The sequence below is a fragment of the Egretta garzetta genome, unplaced genomic scaffold, assembly GCF_000687185.1.
Source record: "Egretta garzetta isolate BGI_Z169 unplaced genomic scaffold, ASM68718v1 scaffold486, whole genome shotgun sequence".
In the NCBI taxonomy this organism is placed as follows: domain Eukaryota; kingdom Metazoa; phylum Chordata; class Aves; order Pelecaniformes; family Ardeidae; genus Egretta; species Egretta garzetta.
The window spans coordinates 1,300,013-1,327,724 of NW_009260126.1; the positions used below are offsets into that span (position 1 = coordinate 1,300,013).

General features: G+C 35.3%; 1 protein-coding gene across 1 annotated transcript in view; it reads right to left on the minus strand.

The window, feature by feature from the left end:
- Window positions 1–380: 380 nt before the first annotated feature.
- RAB11FIP2 (RAB11 family interacting protein 2) overlaps window positions 381–27,712 on the minus strand; it is a 32,765-nt gene continuing 5,433 nt past the window's right edge. The window contains exons 2-5 of the mRNA XM_009641415.2: window positions 20,626–21,068; window positions 19,460–19,922; window positions 7,271–7,316; window positions 381–3,489 (exon numbers count right to left, since the gene is read on the minus strand). Coding sequence (XP_009639710.1) covers window positions 3,262–3,489; window positions 7,271–7,316; window positions 19,460–19,922; window positions 20,626–21,068 — 1,180 coding nt within the window. The 3' untranslated portion in view covers window positions 381–3,261. The remainder of the gene's footprint in view (window positions 3,490–7,270; window positions 7,317–19,459; window positions 19,923–20,625; window positions 21,069–27,712) is intronic.

Below are 27,712 nucleotides of genomic sequence, written 5' to 3' on the forward strand. Positions count from 1 at the left end.
GAAAGTTTAAATTTGTTACTTACAACATTAAAGTATGGTCTTGATATTTGTTCTTTAAGTAAAGTACATGGCTATGAACAGAGCTGTTTCAATGATAATTTCAAAGAATAGTGTGTGCATGGATGAAGTCTTATGCTAATTTTTGAGAGGAACAACCAAAATAATGTGGAGATGTCCAAAATTTTCATCCCTACATTTTAAAGGACAAGAAAGACTGAACATAAGTGGTAAGTTGTTAGGGTTTTAAAATGATCTGCAAGAAAGTTTACAATTATATCCTATGGGAGAAACAGAATTTTCTTTTTTTTTCAACGTAAAAATTACTCCGTATGAAATGTTTTCATTCGAAAGCTGCGTGGTTCAAAAATAAATGTGTGGTGAAGATGCTTTTCAAAAATTTCAAAATACAGAAAGATGTTAAAATTTTCTTTCTAAGCAGAAAATGACGTGCACGTAATCTTTCCAGAACTGCTTTAAAAGCAGCCCATATTTTTAGCTATAAGAACTATTTCCATAGTTGTACATGTCTCATTCTGCCTCTCTTAGTAACCTTACCTTTTCCTAAACTGCTGTTGTCCCTCTCCCCTCTTTCTTGACAAACTGTTAGAAACAAAAGGTGCTTTTATTCACTTATAGATCAGATAAAGACTAGATAGCACATTCAAAGCTTCACTAAATTTCTTCACTAATGCACAAAAATTGATCTTTTCGCTACCTTTAATCTGCTTATCGTTCTTGGTATGCAAATATGTCAAATGATCTGCTTTTAGTCAATTATGCAGTTTGATATTCTACATTTACATTCTAAAAGAAGTGATTTCAGAGGTGCTAAATATAGTAGAGTTTCATTTTAATAATTGTAAGTTGGCTTGCATGTGAAAAGTCATCGGAGCATATTCTCTGGTTAGTTTACTCTCTAAACCCCATTAGTGTGTATGATTTAATCATTGTAGATACTACAGATGGTCTCATACCAGTTAGTTTGAAAATGACTGTGGAATTCAAAACAATTGCACAATGCTTCCCCATTAACAATATGAGAAAACCACTTGCTTCGGCCAAACATTCGAAAATGTTTAAGAACTTTTATGGAAATACTGAGTAACTGAAATACATCTTGGTGTAATTAGGAAATTAAAATCTGAGTGCAAAACCTAACTTCCAACAGTAAACGTACCATAACTTAGTACATAACCTTTGGCACTTTGAATATATTACAAAAAATTTACAGTCATTTAGATCTTAAGTGGGTCAAAAGAACATTCACATGGTTTATGAGGTACCAAACCTGATAAATCCTTAGGTTGTCAAAGGAGAGACTACCTGATGAAGTGGGCCCATTTCTGTGCTACACACATCTAAATGCAGAGCACTAGGCAGGGCTTGAATCACTTGGGCTCCATCCAGGTACAATGATCTACGCTAATGGATCCCAACAGTGCGTTGGGAACGCTCAAACTGCATACATTTTAGGGACACAGCGCTAGGGGGATGGGAGGTAGTTGCTAAAAAAAAAGAAGAAAATAAAGGGAAGAAAGAAAAAAAAAAAAAAAGAAGAAAAAGCCAAAAATAAGTAAATGAAATCTGAGAACAACTGTACAAATAAGTATTTTTTCCAACAAGAATAATTCTGTGCTGTCATACAATACTAACATTGCCAAAAGCATTCTTCAACTTTTCCAGGTCATAATTATTCAAGATATTTCTAATTTTTGCATGTTTAAAAAGGAAAACATATTTAGATCTTTTACAACAACAACAAAAAAATGGAATTTAATTTTAAGCTTTTTTTCCTCCTCAGCAATCACCATTACATGATGCCGTAAAAAAAGAAACAATCAGGTATAGAAAATAAGGAGAGGAGGAAGAGGAGAAGACAGTCAGTTTTCTTAAATCCAAATCTAAAATATTCTCTGTACTTCTTTTTAATATCATTTTACTGTTTCACAGCAGCAGACAATCCAACTGAGGATCTTAAGAAGGAAATTAAAATCAAAACCTATTTATGTCAATATTGTGAGGATTCTTCTCCTACAGTATTTTCCCATTATATGTTCATCACTCTATATTTTGCCAATTTATTGAATAACAGATATCTTTTTCATATGTCATTTTACAAACAACTATTAAATGATCAGGAAGACATTTACTACATTCTTCTTTCATTTTCCTCAATGAAAACTGACTTTTAGAAATACTTACAAGGAATGCAGATTTTTTTTTAATGAAAAGCCTTTCTAAGTACTCTATATGTGTTTAAGCAGCATAGCCTATTTGTAAAGGCATATACTTCATTGTCATAAGATTTAAAAAACCTAAACCAGATATATACCATGTAAAACTCAACCTTTAAATTGAGTCAGTTCTCTATTTTTTGAATTATCATTTCTATTTAAGTCAGTCTGTTCATTTCTCCTACATTTTCACTGTAGTAGACTTTGACTGAACAAAGTATTTGTATCTTTATTCCATACTTTTCTCCAGTCCTACCTCCGACTCTATTAACATTGTTCAAATACTTTAACGTATAAAAAAGCATGCAATAACTTCATACAAAAAGTTCCTCAAAACAACCTTATGTCATGAGCTCACTACCAAAGTTCAGTCATTATACACAAAATTCAGCATTTAAGTGTAAAATAACTGATTCCAGCATGTGCCATTGCTGAAATGGCAGGGTATTTTTTACATTGTTATATAAAAAGCACAATGTACAGAATACAGCATTTACTCTGCAAAGATTGTGCATCACTGTTTTCCTCTAATATGTGTAGAACAAACTACATTCCATTGCAACAAACCACACTTAGGTTCAGTAAAGCGTACTACACTGGCTTGAAAACAGTGGTTTTGATGGCATGCTGTACTACCAGAATTGATATATTTGCATAATATCAATAATCATTCAAGAAAACAGCACAGGCTTCCCAGTTGAAACTGCCACATGGTGAACACTAAGCTATTACTGCATGGACATATTTAATGTGTATTATTAACTCTACTGTAAATATTCTGTACCTAAAGATGTTTTCAAAAAGAAAAAAAAAAAGTTATTTAGGTAATCTAACAGAATATTACTTTTGGCAGTCCCTGCTAGTGTTTGGAGTAAAAAACAAACAAAAAAACCCCACGCCATAGCCCCATCCTCCCCTGATTCCTGGAATTTCTTAAGAGAAAAGGGATGAAGAGAAGTCAAAATGTTAAAGTGTGATTTCCTTCCACTAATATATTCAGCAGAAAGTACCATGAAATATCACTATCTTAGCTTTTGGAAAATTTGCCAGCTTTTCGAGAAGGTTCATATGGCACTCTGAGAATACTCGGTGTTTCTTCCATTACTCGTACAAGAAGATTATCAATGTAATCCTCAAGTTCACGAATATGGGTGTCCTTCTTCTTAAGTTGCTCTTTATGTTTCACCAGCTCCTGTAAAACCTCTTCATAAGTAAGACTGCGGTATCCTGCAGTGGCATCAAAAGGATTTCCATCCTACAGATAAGTTTAAAAAAAACCATCAGATTTTATTAAATAGTTCAGTGTTCTGAACAAATTGATGGGTTACCGCTTTTCATGTTTCTCACGCGTGCCTCTTGACAGGAGCAACGTCTCTTAGACCACATACCTCCGTTTGCTCTAGAGCTTTTCCCTCCAATACCCCCATTGGAGCAGACAAGTGGAGATAGGTTGTCCAGTTTGAAATAAGTTTCCCACACTGTCATCTCAGAAAAAAACATTGTTCTCAGTGAGATGCATGCACAGTTAATGACTGTACGAGCAGTAACCACAAGAATAGTCAACAGGTCCATTTGGGGAAACAAACTATGTGGTAACCTTAATTACAGAAGAACAAGAGCCCTGAGAATTCAAGCCCGACTTGTAACTTTCCTAAGTTCTCGCTTTTTGAGCGTATCATAGCATAACATTTATTTAGCTTTAAATGACATCAGCCCTCATCTGTCTTTCCTATGCTATTTTTAGTCATCAGCGGTTCTCCGGGCCTTGGCCTGTGAATCATATAATAAAACTTTTCATTTTAAATCTGAGGTGAAGTTAAAAGGCTGCATCTTATTTGCACCAGAGCTCTTAAGACAGAAATATGTACTACTAAAAGATCTTGCTTGCCTGCCTGCTTGCTTTAAAGCAGGAGGGGCCCAGAATTAAGCAGCGGGGAAAGCATAATTGTTTCTGTAATGATTTCTGACAATTCAGTAAGTGCAGGTATTAGCAGAGATAGACAAATTAGTCCCCTTAACAAAGGGCAACATGGGATCCAAAATAGTATATATTTCAATGTCTTACTCTGTGCCAAAATGAATTAGCTGTGACCGTAAATAACCAGATTATGAAAAATTTGGAAATTCGTAACAGAAAAAGATTGCGAGAGTTGGTTTATAAAATTATTAGCACTGCCAAGACATGCTACGCGGTAACTTTTATCTGATTCAGAAATGAAGACGTTTAAAAGATATGGGACCTCTAATTGAGTAAAACAATCTAACCTCTCAAATCCTGCACCTCCAGCGGGACAGAAGAAGAACACAAGCTAGCTTTTGTTTACAGCAGACAGCTGTCATTAAAAATGATAAAGCTTGCACAGATAGGAAACACACCACATAATAAAGTTATATTCATTCATTTTCCATGCTCCATTACTTTTCTTTCCATGCAGCTCCATATTTGCACACTGGCATATGTCAAATCATTAAAATATGCAGGTGGCCAAAGTTTTCAAATAAACCTAATTAAAAGTGATGGTGCACTGCAAATAGTAAGCAAAAAGCAGGACAGATCAATCAGCCTCTCTCCATCAATTATATTCTAATAGTAGCTCTAGAAAATAGGTGCTTTTAAGGGTTTCTCACTACATTTGAGATATTTAAAGTCACGTTTATGTACATGCATTCAGTATTTTAAACTTATCAAGTTACAAGATTGTATGTGATCAATAACTCCCACTTCATTAAAATGACTAACTTGATGAAATTTATAAATTGGTTAGTAATTGATTTCCAAAAAGTACAGAAGAGAAAATAACTTCACTTTGTGGTCATTATATTTTTAGCACATTTTCTTCTACAAGAAGGAAGTAAAATTTTCTCTTTATGGTACTAAATTTTTGTACACGTTGGAAAAGACACCATTAGCACTTCCATGTCTAAAATATAGGGTTCGCCTAATTATCTGACTTGGCAAAGGAACAGGAATGCAGATGCAATGATGTCTTTAAAGTTTACTGGAAAATTGTGTGTAATACATATGCTTTAAAGATGTTTTGTCATAGACGTGCTCCATACAGATCTTTGGAGGAATAACCTATCGCATTAATTACACAAGAAAATTCTAGTTAAAGGATGTTAGTACCTAGAAATAAATATTGCTAAAGCTTGAGAATATTTTAATGTTTGGTTTCAGCAAATAAGTGATACTTAAATGTTTAAGGACATTAAAGTTAAGATTTTAAATGTTAAGTCTGAGCAAGTGATACTTAAATGTATAAGGAACAACTGTATCTTTACAAAAACAGATACTACAATTTTAATACAAAACATTAATCTTATAATGAATTATTAAGAAAAAAATATTCTAAATAACAAGCTATGCAAAGAATGATTGTCCTGGCTACTAAATACCATAGGGGTACACACTGACAGCCAGAGGAAATGAAGTTAGATAAAACGAAGGCCTGGCAATCTCTGATCATCTCTTTATTGTTCTAATGAGTAATTCTGCTCTGGGAATATCATCTAAGCTACTTTCACATCTTTTGTCCTACCTACTTCATCTTCCTTACAGTTCTTAATTAGGACTTAAAGAGCTCACACTGCCCCTTCAGCTGGCTACCGCTCCCATTTAAACGCTGCTTTCAGAGACAGGTGTTGGCACCAGAGTAGAAGACATACAAACATAATTACTAAATGTGATGCACAAGGAAGAAATATAATAACTCGGTGAGGGCTATTATTGCAGAACCTAATAATAAATTACTTCAAACACCTTAGAAAGCAATCTTGAATATTTAAAAAAAAAAATCAAATGGTTTCATTCAAAACTATGGTTGAGATATAGTTTCTTCTCCTCCTAATTTGTATTTTTTATTAAATGAGCACTACCTCATAATCCTACAGCTGACATTTAGGATAGCTGGTATTCCAAAAGAAAAATCATCAAGGATTTCTTTTATCACCTTTAAATCCTTTAAATAAACCAATTCACATCTTTTTCTTAACAGAATTAAACAGATGCTTTTACCAGCAATAAATTACATGATTTGCGGTAGTACATTTGCAAGCACATAGAAACTGTAATTATGGTTACTTTACAGACAATAGCTGCTAAGTTAAGTCAACTTTTTTGATGTCGCTTTTTGTCAGAGATTAAGTAACCGCTTGGTAGAATTCAGTTTACTATCTGATCAAAGGCAGCCTTCATGTACTCTGACATCTCCCACCAGTTACTTAAATTATAAAAACTTGGGCATTGACAATAACATCAAATGTTATTACAAGTCATTTACATAAACCAGCAAAAACCAAACAGTACACAGTCATATTTGCTTGTGAAAACTGTTTTCTATATATTTTAAAGACTGAAAACAAACCCACTTTTAAAGATTTCATCTATTCACAGAACAAATTCTACTACGACCACATTTTCCTTCAAACAAAGACAGTGCATAGGAAATCTGGGGATTTTTTTGTCTTTTCTTAGTACACATTTTATTATATTTACTTTTAGAGTATTTTTAACAATAATTACTAGTATTCCTATTTTAAGTGTTTTATGGGAGGCTGTTCATTTATTTGTGTTAGTAACCTTGTCATGTATCAGTTCATTACTCCCATTTTGCTTGACCGTCTAAAGACTGTTCTCAAGTCTCTGACTATAGCGATAGAAAACTCCTGTTAGGTCAACTAATACATCACTGCCTACCGCAGAGTTCCTCACCTGACCATCGCTTCTCTAGAGTCACCTGAAATACCCCGAAGCAACAGGCTTTTCCCTTTCTGTGAAGAGGTCTCTTTTTTTCCCTTCTTCTCCACATCATCCTACCAGAACTACACTGCATATTGAGTGTAAAACACTCCCTTATTTCCAAATTTATATTAAGCCTGTAATTTTCTAATTAGATTTTCTGGATATGTCAAAAGAAAAACAGAAAAAAACCCAACATTTCCTTATAAGTGGTTAAACAAGAATAATAGCTTATATTGTGTCAAGCACCAAATAGTTGGCATTTACCAATGGCTTTCTGTATCACTTCATAACTCACCATTGTTTTCCTGGGGTCCTCATTGCCAGAAGGATTCACGTTAAAACTGTGAGAAAAAAACCAAAACCCCAAATATTAGCAGTGCATACTTATCTGACCAAAACATCTACTATAAGACACTACTGAATTGGGTATATAACTATAAAATATTTAATACGATTTATTTTCTTGATTTGTTGAACTTAGGAAAAGTAAGAAAATATTCAAAGTTAAGGGAAATTTTCATATTCTTTTTGTCACAAATTTTGAGTAAATAACTAAGAAACGCAAGAAATGATATTATGGATTGGGCTTCCCTAGCTCTCCTTGTGTCTAGACTTACCTTGAGCATTTAAAATGAACTATTCTGGAAACAGGTCCCTGGGATGAGATTGTTAAAAAACAGCAACAAAACCCTGAAGACTAACATGTATCCCCAGCTTTCATGGCAGCTGCTAGAGGAGAAAGATCCTTTAGAAATTCCAGTGAGATCACCAGCTTAAGTCAGAGCTGAAAAGCCATCTTCTGTCAGCAACATTTGTTTTGTACTTAAAATTGAGTAAATAATCCATTATTTTGCAAACCTAGTGATTATCCCACATATCCAGAAAGCAAAGCTATTTCATGATGATGTTGTGTTGAGATTTTTTTTTCTTCCTCAACTACAAAAGCACAGTCGATATTGATAAAAGCAGCCATTGTCAAAGTGTCAGGCCTAAGAAACGGTCCACTGGTCTGTCAGGTTGATGTAATTATTAGCAAATATCTTCAAAGATCAGTGCTGCTATGTTCTTAAGTACTTGCTACAGCAAGTTAGGAGAGAAAACTAACTCTCTGAAAATGCGTTCAGAATTTGGATATGGCTCACAGGTACTATTTACTTGGTAGCGTTATAACAGACATCATTCTTTCACATCACAGAATCTATTATTTAGTTAGATTGCATGTACTGGCTGTCAAGGGTGATGCTTGTTGACTGAGAATAATGCAGAAAGTTACAAAAATATGTTTACACTTTTTTATTTTAAAGGTAGCTTAAAGTAAGGAATATTTATTTTGTGACTGTTCATCACACTGTTATCGGAATTTATAAGCCATGTATTTCATGGTGTAAAAGTGGAAGGGACATAATTTACAAATGTAAATTACGTAAAACGGAAAACCCAATTTTTTTCTGTAAAAGATTTTGGTTTGCGTTCCAAAATTAATTTTTTACATTTTTTTTATTCTGTACATTTTTTTTCATTTCCAAAGTAGGCAGTCTTTTGCTCATACCGAAGTCCCGTGAACCATCTGCTGGACTGAGGATATTAGATGAAGATTGGATTACATAAATAGGCACAACTAGAAATCAAGTGGTGTCTGATGAATCAAGTTCTGGCTAATTCCCATTATACCTGTTTGTAACAGGGATCCACAGCAGTCTGCCTAGTTTGCTGGAGACCAGTTTTGAATGAGGGGCCTCTTTCATCGGGTATTGTCTAAAAAGCTAAAGGCAGGAACCCTCCCTCACAGCCCGCCTTTTAGTTTCACACTGATGTGTCAAACACATGATGAACTTGCTGCTGCAATTCATGGCTGCCTTTTGTGATCTGAGTGCAAAAAAAATGAGTTAACTGAACTGCATCGAATTAGGTTGGTGAAAACCAAGAATGTCTCTATTTAACAAAGTGTGGCGTTAATTTGGGATATCTTTCTTTTGGGACTGTTTCCTCATGTTAGACAAGATATAGAATAATACGGCCTGACTGCTCAACTGAGTGACTTTCTGAAAGGTTAAAAAAAGCAAGATCTTTCATTGCCTTGAATGACTTTATAGTTTCTGTGAAATAAGTTCTGGAACTCTTTTTATAGCAGCAGCTTAAAAGAAAAGCAGCAGTTCTGACTTTAAAAAGTTGCATTTGAAAATTAGAAATATAAATACCTGGCAATATGAACTAATATTTTTTTTTTTGGATAAAAAAACCTATGGTCATTTCTGTAACATTGCGGACATTGTAACTGCAATTACAAAAGAGCACATCTGTGTATTTCACATAAAGCAATTCGAATATACTTCGAAAAAATGAAAAACTATTAAACAAAATATTCACCAGTAAAAACTCAAACCCCATGAACACTCTTACTCATATTTTAAAGAGATATGTGAAAAATATACTGCTTCTCAAGGAAGAAGCAGGTGCTGAGATTGCATATAACGTTTTTTCAATCAGACTGTCTGCTAAGGTGGGAGCTCCACGGCCTCACTGAGCCCCACAGGGTTTCCTGCCAGCGCTTCCAGCCCGAGGTGAGCGTGAGCAGATGCAGGCTCTCACCACCATACACATAATTCACTGTCTGAGGACCAGTACCTCGAAAGAAAATACTGTAAAATTATGGATGCATGCAGTTGGGGGAGTTGCATGTTTGGTGTATTGAAATTCATGAGAGCGTTTATTTTTTAATTTAAATTTCATCATAATAATACACTCCTAAAGTTAGCATCTCACTTGATTGCTAGTAACAGCTTACAGAAAACACGCCTGTAGGACCACAGCCCACAGCTGTACAACCATCATAAGCCCAGCTGTACAACCATCATAGGCCTCCTTCATGCAGCCATTTTCTCGACTTCCTAAGAGCACTCTGAAATCATTGATCTAAGCAATTATAAAAAAACAATGTCACTTTTTTTGCTATGTTACAATCACAGTTCATAGTGAGAGTGCTTGTTAGAGTTCCATCTCTGTTTTTTCCCCAGGGTTTGATAAATTGGCAGGGAACTTTTGCTATGGAACCATGAAAAAACTATGTTCACGGCTTGGGAAAAATAATTTCTTTTAGTTTTTTTTAAGTGCAGTTCTCTGTGAACAGTGATTGAAAAAAAAAAAAAAAAAGGCATTGTGAGGTTCTATAATTATTGTGTCTCAATTATGCCCAAACGAAATTTGCTCAGTTTACAAGTAAAAAGATGATTCTTTTCTAAAAATTGGACTTTCTTCCAATTCACCCTGAGAACTAAAGTCAAAATGGGTTTCTCTGGCTCATCGTCATTAACACTGAGTGTTACTCCCAGGTGTTATGTCCGAGTCTAACGCCTCCTTACTGGACATACCTTCCAACCTACACAAACTGGCTTGACTGCTCCTCTTTCTGCTCACTGAAAAGAGCTCATCTACCTTCTTGCTCCTGTGTCCTTCACAATCTCAAGGAATCAAATAATTTTCTCTCTCTTCCACTTAATCCAGACAGGGCAAAAAGCCCCCCGCTCCACTACTGCAGAGCCTCATGTGCTTCAAGGTGATGTCCCAGGTCCCATAATGAGTTTTAACAGAAGCTCTATGGCTTGTCTCTTACAGCTAATAAACTTTCATTCACTCCAATCACCTTCAAGAAAGTCTGGAACTCATAGAAGGGAGGTAAATTGCACCAGCACAGATTCAAAATCAGCTGCAGTAGCATCACACAGGTGACTCCGACCAAGCGAGCCACCCAATTTCTACATTGCCAGTTGTGTCCCCCATTTCACTAATCTGGGAATTCAATTCGTTTCCTTAACAGTTACTTTGTATCAGATATTTTTTTAACAGATTAAATCACATCCATTATTTTATTGCAACTTTTTCTTTACACAGACATTTTTACTGAATAGTAAAGTTTGTCTGAATTTCTGGGGTTTTATTAGCTTGGATTTAAATTTTAGCTAATGTGAGATGAGAACTCTTCCCTATTTCCATGTTGCTGGGGGAAGAAAAGTGATGAGATATAAAACCAGAATAAACTAATAATGGAGACAGACATATTATAATGCTGATTCTGTAGAGTGGTTTGGACGACTATGTCATAATCATAACAAGTATATTATTTTATACTTTGTTATTTTCCCTATTTAAATACATTTCATTAGAACTACATGAAACTTTTTTTTTGTAACACCTACTCTTTAGGAAGAATTTAAATACTTACATTGTTTGCTGATTCTTTGCAGTTTGTACAGAAACTTCAACACCATGGACTTGAGTTTAGGATGTACCACAGGCTCAAGTTTATGACTGGAGCTTGTAATTTTGTCTTTTGAAGTTTAATAGTAGTTAAAAATTCAAACATTAGGTCTAGTGGCTGCTTAAATATTTAGCTTCTAAATGCCTAGAGATTAAAACTGTTTAAAAAAGTCTTTCCTACAACTGATTTAAACATTTTAGTGCCTGAACCATTTACTCTGCCAATATAATGAATGGGAATCAGACTCCTAAATTATGCTGTATGGAAAGCATATTTTCTTAAGGAGCAAAAGCTTTTTACTTATCTTTAGCTATTCATATTAGTTATATGATCATTGTACTGTATACTATTAGAAATTAAAATGACAATATTTACACTAATCTTTACTATCCAAAGTATTGAAATCTTCTTTGTTAACCTGACATCTTGTAAAATAACCATAATACCTATGTGCTCAGTGTGGGCTTTTCGTTTTTTTCCTTTATTATAGTACATCTATGTACAAGTTATTAGCAAAGCTCCACTGTGTTCATTTTCCATTAGAGTTGAAAAATTACTCCTATTCCTACTTCTTGTCTTTGGACTGATTCTTATTACATTGCTTATGCATTTTTCTTTGGATTCTCACAGCACATATCAAAACTTTGAAATACCAGGATGCAGTTTAAGCTATTACCAATGCACTAGAAAAACAAAAGACATGAATAAAATCAGATACGGTTAATGAAATTCAGAAACTTTGCTTTCCATAGAATATTATTAGCCTGCTGTGCCTGGCAATGCAGACATCACTTATACTCTGAGAAGGAATGACTGTCATGTCTGGCAGCTAAGCAAATATGGAGTAAGCATATTACTATTTATTTCCCAATCAGATTCTGGGGAACATCACTTACGACGCTTCACTATATAAATTGTCCTGCTGTCAAGCCATACTCCAAGGCCTTCTGGAGTTTGTGTAACCCCAGGAGGACACAAAAAGAATATCAGGTTTTGCTGCTATTACTCCATTTTCTTAATATTACTATTAAGTCTCATGCCAAGAGTTAAGAAACTGGACCAAAGCCCCTGAACTCTGAATGTGAGACACACTTTTCTTGCAAATCATTTGTTCTCAGTCTACATTTTCTTTACATAGACTGCTTTGGAAATGGTCTGTTCATGTGTACACTGCTGCACTCTACGGAGCCCTGTAAAGATGGCAGAAGATTCCATGAGATAAACAAGTTACAGTCTCAGAATACAGTGCTCAATAATGGTCCTGAACTTCACGGAAGCAGCCCTTTCTCTTGTGGCTCACATATATTTCAATTTTAGTGCGGTAGAACTATATAGAAGTTTTCTGTTAAAATAACTTGAAGAATTTAATAAAATTTTGCCTTTATGTATAAACTCCTTCATTTGGAAAACAGACACCAATTTGGATCCACAATAGGCTGGTGGCTGATTCTGAGGCATCTGATGCTGCTGGAGACACATCAAGGTATCTGGAGGCAGACAGGGCTGCATTCATGAGCTCTATAAGAATGCCAGCCTCCTCCTTCCAAAAATGTACCTATCTTAAAGCAATGGCACTTGTACTTGCACATTGCTGGACACATTACTTGTGCAAATTCACTTATTATAGGACTTACGAGACACTCTGAAATCCAAAGCGATCTTACACAGTGCACTCAACTGAACGTTAACTTAAGTTTCTGGAAACAAATAACAACAGTTTTGCATAAAAAGCTAGTCTTTTTAAGCATTTAAATATTTCTCCTTTTATTAGGCAGTTGTGCTACGGCTAAAAAAACTAATGAAGGTTTATCCCCAAGAGACCCCTAAAGTTCTTTCATACTAACAGTTGTGCCAGCACCTCCATTAAAAGACCCTGCTATCAGAGATCTAGAAGCCAACCAAAAAACCCAACAATCCCAAAGTAAAATTTGGCATTGAAACTTCCAGAACCATTTTTGAATGCTTAAAAAAACAGTACTAATTCTGAGTTCTTATAATGAAACAGGAAAAAAAAAAGTTCATCAATTTTACATAGCTTCTGCATTTATTAACATAGAAACTGGATATAACCATTCAATTTTTTTTTTTTTTCCAAAGCAAATAGAACAGGCAGTGCATTCCCCCTGGGGACAGATAATATGCCTCGTGTATCTACTCAAAAAAGTTTTTGCATGCCCTAATGTGCTCCAACAGACAATGAAAGCTTGAAAAAAAAATCTTGCCATGCAGCCAGCAGGATGAACTTTCCAAACAGTGTTCCTGAACTAGACAACTAATTAAGAGTAAGTGATTGCTGGTGAAGAGTCTGCAAAAGTCAAGATTAATACTAAGTATTTCTACAATATCTCTCTAGGAATTGATTGCTCCCAACCACCCTAGCAACATCCCAAATACTGTCACCATCGCTTTGCAGTAGCTTTGGGCAAGATTTCATTGTTCTCTCATCACATGCAGTCATCTTTCTAAATCGGACGATAACAGCCTTGGCAGGACAGACCAGGAGACTAAGAATCCTTGCATGTCTTCTGCTTGTTCTGTCATTTCCCGTTACCTCTTGCATACCCGTAACTTATTTATTTTGTTGAAATAATGTTCTACTGACAGCTTTACCACACTGAATTAACAAATATCAACATTCTACAGTATAATTAATACATTGTTGTAGCCTATCAGTATTCTACCTAGACTATAGATAATCACAGTTGACTAGTGGTAAATCTAGTCAAATTTCAGTAGAGAAATGAAAAAAATCCTTTCATTTCTAGAGAAGCAATGTAGAAGTACGCTGTTCTTAAAATAAGACATGTTAACACTGACAGAGGAAACAAAAGTTCTGAAAATAGCATAGTTCACCCGATGTCATTTTTTGACTAACAGAGAAATATACGTTAAAATGTGCTCTAGAAAGCACAGTAATAAACTTATTAGAGATCAACATTTCTGAACAAAAAATTACAAAAACTAGAAATAGCGAGTTGTATTGTACGCTGGAAAAGTATGACCTACTTGGTAAAGAAATACACAGCCATTACAAGCCTTTGATCAGGCAACTTCTGGGGTTCATTCCAATGGAGCTGTGGCCAGTAACTATGTCTTTGGCACATCGTATGTAATAGGCGAGATTGAAAGCATTTAATAGTCATTTGTCTTTGATGATATTGAAGTTATTGTACTAATAACTTATCTTCACTGTGGTTTAAGCTAACAGGTTTTACTTTACAACTGAAGTTGACTAGAGCCAGGCACCTGGTCTACTAACATAGCTCAGGTGACAAGCAGTAACCTAGAAATTCAGAGTCACAGCATGATTTTGCAAAAGCTTCTCTAAATAGTTGACCATCACTCATACAAAATTTGAATATTTGCTGAAATGTAACAGACACCAGCTGTTCTTTAGACTTAATAATTTAATATGACCTCAACACATCGCGGTTATCAAGAGCCTCATGTTTTCACAGCACCTCACTTTTTTTTTTCCCCCCCCAAATCTAGTAATGGACACATCAAATGTTTGAAATTGCTTATTTCAAACAATGCATCCATTGGGAAAAATGAAACTGCACGTACTGATTTGTTTGGAACAGACATCAGTGGAGAGGCAGCTCTAGTAGTTACGTGTGATGACAGTACAGGGGAAAGACTGAAGAAAATAACCACATTTGGAAATGACACACAAAGCGGAAAGATGCAAAAGAGATGAGTTTAAGCACTGGTTTTGGTTCTTGGGGTTTTTTTTGAGTTGCAATTTTTAGAAAGGGCTGGAGTAGCAAAAGAACACAGAAAAAAATGAAATAATATTTTTGTATTTTATGCTCCAATTGACCAAACCCTAATGTTTTAAATATGAGCACTATTCATAATTGTTACAGTGAATACTAGTAAGATACATGATTCTTTCTCCTCCACTATTCCATCTTCCATAGTGCTTAGAATGTAAGGTATTTAATGCAAGAACCAGTGGGCACAAGCTTTATCTTCTTTCCTCTAAGTTTAACAATACTTAGGTCATGAAAGTGCTGCTTTAAAAGTTTTTTTTTAATGTATCTCTCTGTATATGTATACATTTATGTATATACAGACACACACTTCTATTGTGTGTATATATATAATGTTTCTTAGAAAGCTCCCAAACACCTATCAGTTCAGCTTCCTAGATCTGGAATTTGATCAGACTAGTAACAACCTGTCAGCTTTAAATATTGGACTATTTGTTTCCCTGTGTCCAGTGCCTAAGATCTTGTTAATTACCCAAACTCTCTTTCCGTAGGTCTTGTTAATTACCCGTCTCCTGTCTCAGAGGACCTTGTTAATAACTTGTACAGTCCCTCTAAAAAGGTCCTAATAACACATTAAAATTAAAGATGCTTTTCTTTTAGCACTTGTCAAGTGGTGTAAATTGAGAAATTTTCACATCAGTTTATTAGCTTGCTGTAGTATATTTTCCCAAACACAAACAATTTCAGAGAAATGATGCACAAGGTTTGGTCGTGGCACAAAACAATCTTTGTTTTCCTGGAGCATCCTCAATTTCTTTAACTGTGTTCAAGACAAAAACCACGTGGCTCCTGACTGCAAATTAACCTCTTGAGAGCCATGACAATAGCAGTAATTGCAAGAATGAATGCAATTTAAGATAGTATTAGGTAAAAGTTTCAAAGCAGTGGATTAAGATATATGAAGACTAAACTATTATTGGTAAATGCTGGCTAAAAATACTAGACGTATTGTCTGCTCAAGAATTCTTCATTGACTGTATAATATAAATCCTCTGGAATGAACAGATTTTGTAAATTTGCAAGAACAGCGTTTCTTGTTTCACTATGAGGCTGCAGCATTTTAAAATTGTTAAGAAATCAGCTCATAAATATCTATATTACACCTACACCAGACAATACAAACCCCCCAATCTTAACACTTATGTAATACTGTATATACAAAACCCTTAAAAAAATACTTATTTATCCATGCAGCATTTGTAAGAGGTAACAAAACATCATCCCCATCAGGAGCAGGGAGACTAAGCGATTTAGCCAAAGCCACAGAACAAGCCTTTGCCAGAGCAGAGATCAATAGAAATTAGGGGTCCATATTTTGTGATTTCCTGATGACTAGTATTACACACAAACCAGGCAGGTTTTGTTTTGCTGTTCCAAAATACTTATTATACCTTCTTGAAATAACAATAATAAATAATGATAAAAATAAGTAATAATTTTCAAATAATTCTGGGATACTTCTTGCTTTTAGGAAAAAAAAATCCTGTAACTGTTGCTGAGCCACTTCTACATTTTCTGTATCAGCAGCTGAGAAACACGTGGAACATGTATTTTTCTTCATTCGTTTAATTAGTAAATAAGAGTAATTAGTGGCAGAGTATGAATACAGCCAGTTAGCACTTCAGGATTGGTTGAGTGAAGGGCTATTCAGCAACTCGCCTAGCCATCAGGTAGTGATGCTGCTACGAGCTGCTGTCCTGCACATCCTTACTGCTTAGTCAACGTTACCAAACACAACTAATTAGGATGGACCTGAGCCTGACCCAAAGCTCAAAGTCACTAAAAAGACTCCCACTAACTTTACAGATATAGGTTCATTGGTGCTAAGAAACCTGAACTTCACACTCTGCACACGAAGGAGTTGGGTTTGGTCAATTTTTTGAGGGTGGGGGAAGAGGGTTGCTGTGGGGTTTTTTTCTTCCACTTTGCACTATCTCCAGTCTGGTCCCATGGACTGAACACCCTTTTGTGTCTAGAAAGTGCTCCTGGAATACATCTTCCAGCTGAGTTTCATCAGACAGGAATCCAGTTCCTGGATGCCCTGGGACTGTTCCATCACTCAAACAGAGGCTTAGCTAAGTGGGGTGAACTGGGCAATCCACCTGCAAAGCAAACTCCTCATCCACACCAGAACACTGATTTTGGACACACTTAAAAAAAAGATAGTGCCTGGTTTACTTGTGGAAATGGTATCCATCCAGAAGAGCTTAATAGCACGTTGAGTAAATAAAAAGCAACTCCATGTCTAAATTCCCTGTGTATGCTTTCTGCATTCTGAATTTGTTACTTAATCTCATTTATTTTGGGCCCACAGATCTATACAATTCTTTCTTCACAGTATTACTAGTTTGAAAAATTAAAAATGGATTCTATTCAACAAATCCTCCACAGATAAAAGGTAAACTTAAACTGTAAACTTATCAAATATGCACATTTTGTATTAGTTTCTACTTCAAAAGAAAATCATTATAGAAAATACATTTGAAAGAAAGTGAACTTATTGTAAAAGATGCTCACAGAACACAGTACTGGAGCATATAAAAATCGAGAGCTTCCAACTTAAAACTATTGCATGCTAGATATTATTCCATAATAGCTGTCTTACAGAAAAGGTCAAAATGTTTACTATTTTTGGCTTTTTGAAAACAACAGAATATCTATTTGTCTTATCAAAAGTTTATGTTTACATAAAAGTCAAGAACTAGTAAAAGACTCATACAAAGAGGGGGAACAAATGACTAGAGTCCTTCTGAATGGGCACTGTGATGAGCTTTTTAATTACAAAATAAAGAAAAAAAAGTCCATCGTGGTACCGTTAAAGATTTATATTTATCAAGATCTGCTGCATTCAAGAACTTCAAAAGATTTCACTACTTATATCTAGCATCTGCCTGAATACATTTTTTCATTTTAAAAAAATTAAATGCTATGTAATTGTAATTGTTATTTAAATTACTTCTCTTTCAAGGAGCTTATTTAAATGGAAGTTTAACTTCTGACAAACGAAGCTACATCCTAACCTTACTCTAATCTAGAGAAATCCTTTATTAAATAAATAATACTCTAAGACTCTGTCTGTAAACATGTTATTTAAGACACTAGGAGCTGACTTGACTCATAGAAGACGCCAAGAAGATAATTCATTGAAGTCTGTATGAGCTTCTAGCCACCGAATCTTTTCTATAGCAGTGCCATTTCAGCTCCTTTATCTAATTCACATCCATGATTAGTTTTTCTGAGAAAATGATTATAAGTTTAAATCAGGAGTGCATGCAGTCTAACCTATGAATAAAACTGAGTTGGGATACAGTAAGATCAATCTGTTCTAAAAATCTTAAGAGCAAGATAACAAGAAACAAATTACTTTTTTTTTTTTTAAAGAAAATATTACTGTGTCATTAATTAAAGAATTAATTGATAGGGAAAAGGTAAATTTGTTAGAACCACGTTTTCCATTTAAAACAGTGATTTATTTCACAACCTTAAAACTTCAGTTTGGAACATTTTAATTTTAAATTCAATTTCTACCAAATTTATGTCATTAAACAGAAATGAATCATTACCTTGAAAAAAAAAGGACTGTTAACTTCTAGCATTAATATACATAAAAAATAGAATGCAAATGAATAAAAGTTAAATAAATAACTGCTATATATGTCTGTGTGTATATATATACTTTTTAAGACAGTATATTTTCCTCACTAGTAAATAAAAGTCAGAAAGGAAAGAAACTGTGGGATACAATTTTTTTTTAAAGGAAAACAAGTTAACTGTTGATATACAAAGATTAAAGCAGATTATTTAAATCAAAGTTTCTTACCAGCCCCTGTAACCTAATTCACTCTGCTTAGCACATAAACTGCTGCCTTGTGCAACGACTTGAATACATAGGAACTCAGCAAAGCTACAGTGAGGCAAACGCATTTAAGTGTGGCAAGTGCTCATGTGGGTGCTCCTATTTAGAAACAGAATGGTCTTCGGTTGTTGTGCTGTAACATATAGAATCTAAATCCATTTCTTTCCCAAATGGTGTCATCCACAGGATTTGTTTTCATTACTCACCTTTTCTTCACCCTTTTATTTATTCAGTTTCATCTTTCCCTTACACTGGAAACTCTTCTCTCTAAAACTGTGACTTAGGGCAGCGTAATAATTAGCAATGAGTGTTCAGTGAAAGCAGAAGACTTTCAGGAAGAACCTATTCTGAAGCACAGACGAGGTCTTCCACAAACACAAGTACCCAAGAACATTCACAGTACATATTAATAATATAAATGTAACTTCAAAATGAAGAAAAGATCAAACTATATAAAGAGTTTGTAACTTTTACTCAGAAACAGATAAGCAATGATATAAACGTATATAAAGCACAAAGATTGTGTTCCTCAACACTTCACATTTTCATTTATATAACATGTTCAAGATATCAGATCGAAATACAGCAAAAACCTACCTTGAAGATGGCAACATGCTTGTAGGCTTGAAGTTTGTCATAAACGGATTAGTGGAATCATAATCAAAACTCTCCTGATGAGTTTCACCAAACGTGCTAGGTGATTTCAAGTCAGTAGAACTGTCTGATCCCCCATTGCTAAGTTTATCTGACCTCTTGCTATCTTTTTTTCCAGTCACTCTTTCAAAAAGACTAACTTTCTCTTTTTTCTCTTTTTTAATTTCTTTTCTGATTTCAACAGGTTTGGAAAACAGACTTATGTTTTGATCCCATGTTGCTGGGCTTTCTTCAAACGGATTCTTCTGTCTTGGCAGTGTAGCAAATTTTTGGGGTAACGAAGCACTCACATTGGTAAATGGGTCATTTTGTGCTTCAAGTGCAGTTTCATCAGCTGTGCTGTCAAGCTGGTTCATTTTAGAAGTATCAACACTTAATGTCCTTCTATGTGGAGATTTTAGACTCCCTGCAAACAATCTGTCATTAGTATATTATCAATGAGACACTATATCATAGTTTATGACATGCAGAGAACCCATGTTAGCCTAGGTCTAGAAGCTTTGCAATTGAGTCTCAGTTCAAAACACTGCTAAGTAACTAAGTTATTTAAAAAAAAATTAACAGCTGTGGCCTTGACTTCATGGTTCAGAAATGTTTATGGATAGACACGACAGCAAATTTTGGTTTCCTGCGTGAAAACTTAGTTCTACAAAGAAGACAGCTATGACTAGTGTGCCACGCCAGAAAGCAACAGTTGCTGCATAATAACCTTGAAGAATGCAAAGTATTTTCAGTTCTTTATATAAATCAGTCTTAAAACTTTGGTGATAGTTTTCAACTTTTTAAACAGACTTTTATTTTTTCACAAGGCACTATTTTGCCTAGAGTTCACTCTAGAATGCAATGCTTCACTACAACACACTCTCAAATGAGGACATAAGAAGAAAAATGCTAAATTGCCATACGTTATGACCAATATAAGTTATTTATTATGCTCAGAAACTGCAATATGAGTTATCACCAACTAATGGAAGTGAAAAAAAAAAAAATAGGCCAGCAACAATTCTTAACTTTTTGGCCTTGTAATTGCTTCATAAACTAAAGAAACAGACTTTTGAGTGCTCTAATAGCAGCGAATTGTAATTATAATGGTCATGAGTTTTACTTACCACCTTCATCAACTGAACCAAAAGATTCAAGCTGACGCCTGAAAAGATGAGAGTAGCCAACTGTGCTGGATTTCATTTTTTCTGAGGAGACATGCGATCCCGTTAAATCTGACATCGAATGAGCCGATGATAGCCGCTGAGGTCCCAAAAGGAAAGGTTTTTTTGGTTTTGATTTCAATTGTACTTCGCCACTACATACCTCTACATTTGCATCAGGTATGTGAGTACTTGGGATGATTGCAGAGGATGTATCCGAAAATGTCCCATCGGTTTTTCGCCCCTTCATTTTGTCTTTTAGTTTAGCAAAAGGGGATTTGGTTTTGTCCTTCATTGACAAATCAAACATACTTGCTGTCATGTTATTCCTCATAAACTGAATATTGACCTTTATTTCTCCTCTGTCTTTACTTCTCTTCCCTTGTCTGGACTCTAGGTGAAACCACCTTAAGGGAGAAAAAGAGCAAGATCAGTTGTGTTTCTGGAGGCTAGTCATTAAACTCTGGTTAGCTGTTTAATGTACCTGCCTAGTATAATTTAAAATATGAAAACCAAATTCCATACCAAAAATTAAAAAATTCCTGTACTAAAAAGCTTTTTTGTCTATATTTGTTTTTGAAGAGAAAACTTAATAATTAAACAAGCACAAAGCTCGTTCACCTGTTTTGAGAACCAAAATCAACTCTGTGGAAGCTTACTGAACTTCACCAAAGCTAATGGGCTCACATCTGCTTATGAAGGAGAATTTGTATATAATGTTAATTATAAATGCATATACATTTTATTTTGCTATTTAAAAGAACACTTGATATTTTTCAAGTGGCCTTTATTTAGCAGTGATGTACATTACCTGAATGTATACTATATGTCAAATATTTCACCTAGTAACCTTTTCTCCTTTGATTTTGCTCAGGTTTATATGCTACCAAATTTTTTCCCCTCTGCCCCCTCCTTCTAACCACTGGTTAAGACTTATGTCAACTGCACTAGCAAAGAAGTATCCGAGACCCCTGAATAGTCAACCATCATTCCAGTACTGCAACCCCTACTAACATTGATGGTAAGTCCAGGGGCACCAATGGCAGAACAGCGAGTGGGTAGGTGTATCTAACAGCTGTCTCTTCTTTTGCAGTAGGATTAACTTCAGAAGTATTTCCACAGGCTTTGGAACCATGACATAAACCCCCACTCCTTGAAAAGAGATCAAAAGTGTGATAATCTGTTTCAAAAAGCCAAGTGTGCTTCTTTGCCAGGTCCAATAAGGGCTTTATCATTATCTGAGCATCTTACTCATTCCCTACTGTGCTCCATTGTCCCATGGAAGCATGTGTAGAACCATGGCTCAATCTTCCTTCACCTGAATGAATGACTGACAGACAATCCCTTCTCCACAATGCATCATCAATAGCCTTTTCCTATTTTGAAAAGGGCACAAGGGCATATTTCAGATCCACCAGCTCCAAAGAAGTGCTCTAAACCCACTGGTCAGGAGAAACGCATGCACACACGCTAATACAACAGTGCATTATCACAACAAAGTAACTTTTGAACTGGAGACTAAGAAATGAAATTGCCTATCAGCACAGATGCAAAATTGATCATGCAGTTATACATACATTATTCAATACTGCCAAATATAGAAAACAAGGTCAGGAAAGGAGAAAAATAACCTTCCATTTCCTTTCAGATTTCATAAATATTTTTAAAGGTGACAGCTGAAATCAAATTTTTAGGCAGAGATACTATTTCCTGAGTTGAGAAAATACTTCTAAAAAGTGACCTGCCAAAGAAATAGCAGAAGGATAAAGAGTATTATGACTTTTTTTTGTTGTTGCTTTGTGATGTCCAAAAGGTTTTATATCCCATACTGAACCAGAATAATCAAGAAATATCAGACCTCCTCTGTCCTGGCACTGGACAACACGAGTCCAGACCACTAGATCCAGAAATTCAAACTGGTAGGAGGACAATTAAACCTTTAGGAACAGAGTTTTTCTTCTGTTGTGAGGTAATTTCATTTATGCGTTTTAAACAAAATGCAAAACCTGAAATATGTTATGTGTCTGAAGAAGATGGATCGTTTTTCCTTTTAGTTAATAACATTTCACTTCTTGGTAACTGATTCCAGAAACACTTTAAGTCATCTATACAGTCATTACAGAAAAAAACCACACAACAGAACCAAGAGTAAATATTTTTTGTGATATATAATAATCACAAAAACTGGAAGACAAGATACCCTACTTTCTTTAAAACTCTTCTTTATAGGAAAATATGTTCACATATTCTCTTAAAAAAAAAAAATTCACAGCCATAATGAGCAAGCCCTTGCTCAGACAGATCTTGCCTGTGCACAAAAAAAAAAACCCCAAACCACCCTGAAATTGAGAAAGTCCTCCCCGTGATTCCTTAGGTAGACGCTAAGCATAAATATAAATAAGGCTTATGAGTGTTTGAAGAGGCTTAATAGGCAGAGAGGACCTCACTTTTTGACATTCATAGTTAATGGCTCAACCTACACTGTAGGAAAACGTATTCCCCTTCTCTCTCTTTACCTCCCCTCACAGGTCTCAACCATTAATACTGTACCTCTGATACGACTGCTGAATTTTCATGTTTCTACTTAGGAATTACCAAAACTTTAAACTGATGTATGAAACTTGCTAACTTGTTTTAGAACAATATCAAGACATAAATTCTTAAGCTTTTCCTGTGTGGAAGAAAGCCCTGTCTTTGAAAACTTAATTATTGACATTCTTATCATGAATCAACAACCCCTCTGTGTCACGACCAGTACTCACCAGCTAACAGCAGACCTCCGCATACTATTTTGACATTCACCAGGTCTGAAGGAGAGAATTCCAGCACACAACTAATACATGGCCTTTGCAGCTTGTACATTTGTTTTCAGAGTAGACTTTGAAGAACTTTACACTAAAAATAAGTTCAGCTAGGAAAACAAAGAAACTCTCCTTACCCTAGGAAGGTAACAGAATGGCATGAGGACTGGACCTCATACCTGCTGGGACCGGGTTCAACACTACTACTGATTCCAACAGAATTTAATCATAAACTCTTTACTCCAGCAAAATTCCTCTGGACTTCAGTGGAATTTCTATTTGAATAATGATTGCTGGATCAAGTCTTTGTATGAAAGACAGATATTTAATTTTCAGAGGCATTTCAAGGAGGTTTCTTTGTTACCTTGGAGAGTTTATCTTGTTTTAGTTATAATGAAGGTTCCATATGCTTCAGCTCATAACAAGACAATATGAGAAGCAGACTCAAATCATAATTTTCTTCAAATTCAAAGGCAAATAATTACTTTTTTAAACAGATGAGAACAAATGCAGGCAATGCATTTGTGTGGAGCAGCACGTGAATGACCAACTGAGTCTGTAAATGTTTCTTATTAGAATCTGTTTCTACAACACATGGGCGTGAGCAACAAATAGAAAAACCAGCACTGTATATAATAGAAAAAAGAATTGGAAAATGAAGTCCACTGTTTTCAGATAACGACATTTCGGTCCTAAAATACTAAATTCCACTATACCACTGCCAATTTAAAAAATTGTAATGTATTATAAAAGCCAATAAAACTTGCTATTTTGGTTTTGTTTACAGTACTTTTAGCCACAATAAATGCTCCACTTGTCAGGCTGCCATGAGCTTATTCTATAGAAAGCCTGTACAAAGTAGGAAAATAGCCAATAACACACACGAAAAAAACAGGGTGGCTTTTATGAGAGCAGATGCCCTTTTATTTAATAACCAAATATTACATCCAGTCTTGCAGACAGTCTTTATTTAAACAGACCTTGTACAAAGTCTGGCAAATTTTCCCAACTTCAAAGGAAGCCCTATTGCCTCCTGAATCACATTCATACTTCTTGCTCTCACCTTCAATTGTTCTGTAGGACAACATCCTCCATACACCCTCTAATTTTGACTTTTCCCCTATGCTTTCCACCAGAACAACCCCTGCTTCTTTTTCTCATCTGTTTTTGAGTGCGCTAATGGGCTTCACCTGTCTTGCACAGGTTTCTGATAATTTTTATTTTGTAACTGATATATAAATTGCCACTCTGTATGCTGATATTTTTTTTGAACATGTAGAGAAGATCAATATTCAAGTCTGAATAGGAAAAATCCTGCTGACCAGTCAGCCCTGAAAAACTAAACCCATATCTGAAGAAACACAGCTATTTTCTAACCATGACAAAATTACTCAATTTTGGCCATACCTACGAATATGGGCGGAAAAAGCAAACTCCCTTATTTCCAAGAAAGACAATAGCAACCTACTGCATACTATTAAAGTAAATTGTATGGTATTAGCAATACTGAACCCTTTATCTCAGTAAAGATAGACAGGAAGAGCAAACGAGAAAACTGAAACAAGTTACTATAAATGAGCAAGTTACAAAATTCTGGCCGGCCTATGTCATCTAAATAGATAGTGATCTACAAACATATATTTTCAACACAATTTCTTCAACTGTTCTTTTCCTCCCCTTTTTTGGATTTATTTTTTTTCCCTATTAACTTGGTTTTCCAACTCACATTTGCTTATCTACACTATTCTCATTGCACCCTTCATTCTGCATTCAGCAAGTATTTTGAAACCAGTATCTTGTTTCTCTTCTCCCAGTGAGATGATGTCATCGTGTCTTATCCTCCAAATCTGCCATGGAATTTGACAGTTTGAAGCCCTAGTCCTCTCTTGTCTTTGAAGAAGCATCTTTCAACCTATTGTGCTCACCATGTAACACTGAGCAGGATAGGCTCACAGTATGGGTAAGAAAAATAGTAACAGTATGGGTAAGCAAAACCACTATGTAATTTTAATTAATTACCTACTTAAAACTTTAACAGCCTCCAAAACCACTGGGATACAGGTCTACCAATTTCAACAGGAATTAGAAGTCTTCTAGCCAGCACATTCAACCTGTGCATGACAGATGACCCTCTGACTCTGTCTTCTTGCCAGTGCCGAAGATGGAAACTACAAAAGGAATTTTCCCACTCATTTTGCTGCTTCTCAAATATATCACTCTGCCTTCACTCTACCAGTAAATACATATTGAGCTCACCTAATTTTATTTTGCTGAAATCATTAGACTGCATGCAAAGATTTTTGCAAAATCTTGATTTTAATTCACAAATTACTGAAGGAATTCTGCAAAAAGCCACATAATCATCACAGCATCCACAAGGCTCCTAACCTTGATTTTACAGGTAAAATCAGCATCCCGATCTGCTGAGCAACTTTAATCTGCTACACAGTGATGAGGAGAATTTTCTACACCAGCAAGCACTTCTAAAACCACCCCTATAAAAGACCATCAAAATCCCAATGATAGAGCATGTCCATCAGCTGTGATGGGAAGTACTACTTCATCTCAGATTACTCTGTCCAAGCTAGATACACTAAAGAAACTTGCTTCACAAAACCCCACTAACATAAATGTCCACAGCTAATGGATAAAAACCAACATCCAGAGCCCAGAACCATCTAACATTTTCATTAGCAGCAAATGCACTTTAAAAAATGCAGATGTGTGTTTTGTGATAAATCACTCGGATACCATACCGAAAGACTGCCCCCCAAAAGTCAGTAAGCAGGAGAATTAAGGCAAGGGGCTGAGCACAGACCACATCATGTATGAAGGGAAATGAAGAAGAAAACAGATTATTTATTAAAATAAGTGATGACATTCACAAAGATGAATACTATTACTTTCTGGAAGCCAACTGAAATGAGCTACACAATGTAGAGTTTAAAAATAAATATTACAGAGTCACATAGCAACACCACCAAACATATGGGAACTGACACATATCCCAACACCCTTACTAAAGGGTTAGCTAACATCCACTGGAATCAAAGGAATTAAGAGGTCTTAGTTTACTTATTATTTTGGCTAAAGACTACGTGTGAAACTTTTATTTTAGAAACAAAATAACTGAAGGTATGAGAATTAAGGACAGTTATTTCAGTTGAGTGTGTGCGTAAGCATGTGTGCGTATGCACAGAAAATGGAGAAGTATTTCAATCCAGATGGCACTCAGACTCTGACTCAGAATTATATGACTTACTCAGAGGATGTGCTTGCATTTGTTGTCAAAATGTACATGCTGGGAATATTACTTAGATACTTCGAAAATATTGCTATAATCCCATAAAGTTACAACTGGGCACAACTTTTTGTTTTCCCCCATAACCATCTCTCACTTATGCTCCTCACCACTAACTTTTCTTCATTTTTTTTTTTTACATTTACTAAGTGGTACCACGAAAGCAACAGCAAAAAATCTGTATGGATCCTCTAGGATGCTCATTATTACTGTGCCTTTAACAAATTTCACAGTTACTACTCTTCCCACTTTTGACTAGAGTGGAATGAGTTTTTTCTCTTACTTTAAGCACAACATTTTGATAATTTCTGTTACAGCCTGCCATTTCCACTACTATTTAGCTTTCTCACCTCAAATGCATTTTTCCGGTTTAAACTAAATTTAAGACTTAAAAATAGTAAACAAAGTTTATCACATGTTATGTTTTGTAGAATTATTTTTAAAAAGGCACTATTCACTAACAAGCACTGAGCCCTTGACAATCATACTGTTTATTAGTAGTTGTTTGTTTGTTTGTAATTCAAGTTGCATTTGAAGCCACCTACTCCAGCGCCTGCTTCTTGCTTATGCTGCTACAGAAGAGAGAGAACAGGGCAGAGGCAGGCAAAGGGGGAACCTGTCCATACCCAAGAGAGAGGCTGCCAAGAAGGAATTCACATAATTTTTGTATCTTTCAGGAAGCTCAGCAGCACTAAAGCATAAGTGCTTACCACATAGGGGCATTGATCATGGTCAATCGTTAATTCTTTCTGTTTGTTTGTTTGCTGAGAAGCTGGTTTTGACTATTTTATATGATCGATTGATCGATGTAAGCAGAGGAGAAGCATCTTAGGTAAGGCCAAGATTCCTTCACTGTATTATGCTCAAATAAGCAATTTTACAACACTGCTGCAATTTTTTTTTTTTTTTTGGGGGGGGGGGGGGGGGGGTGTGTTGGTGTTGTACTGAC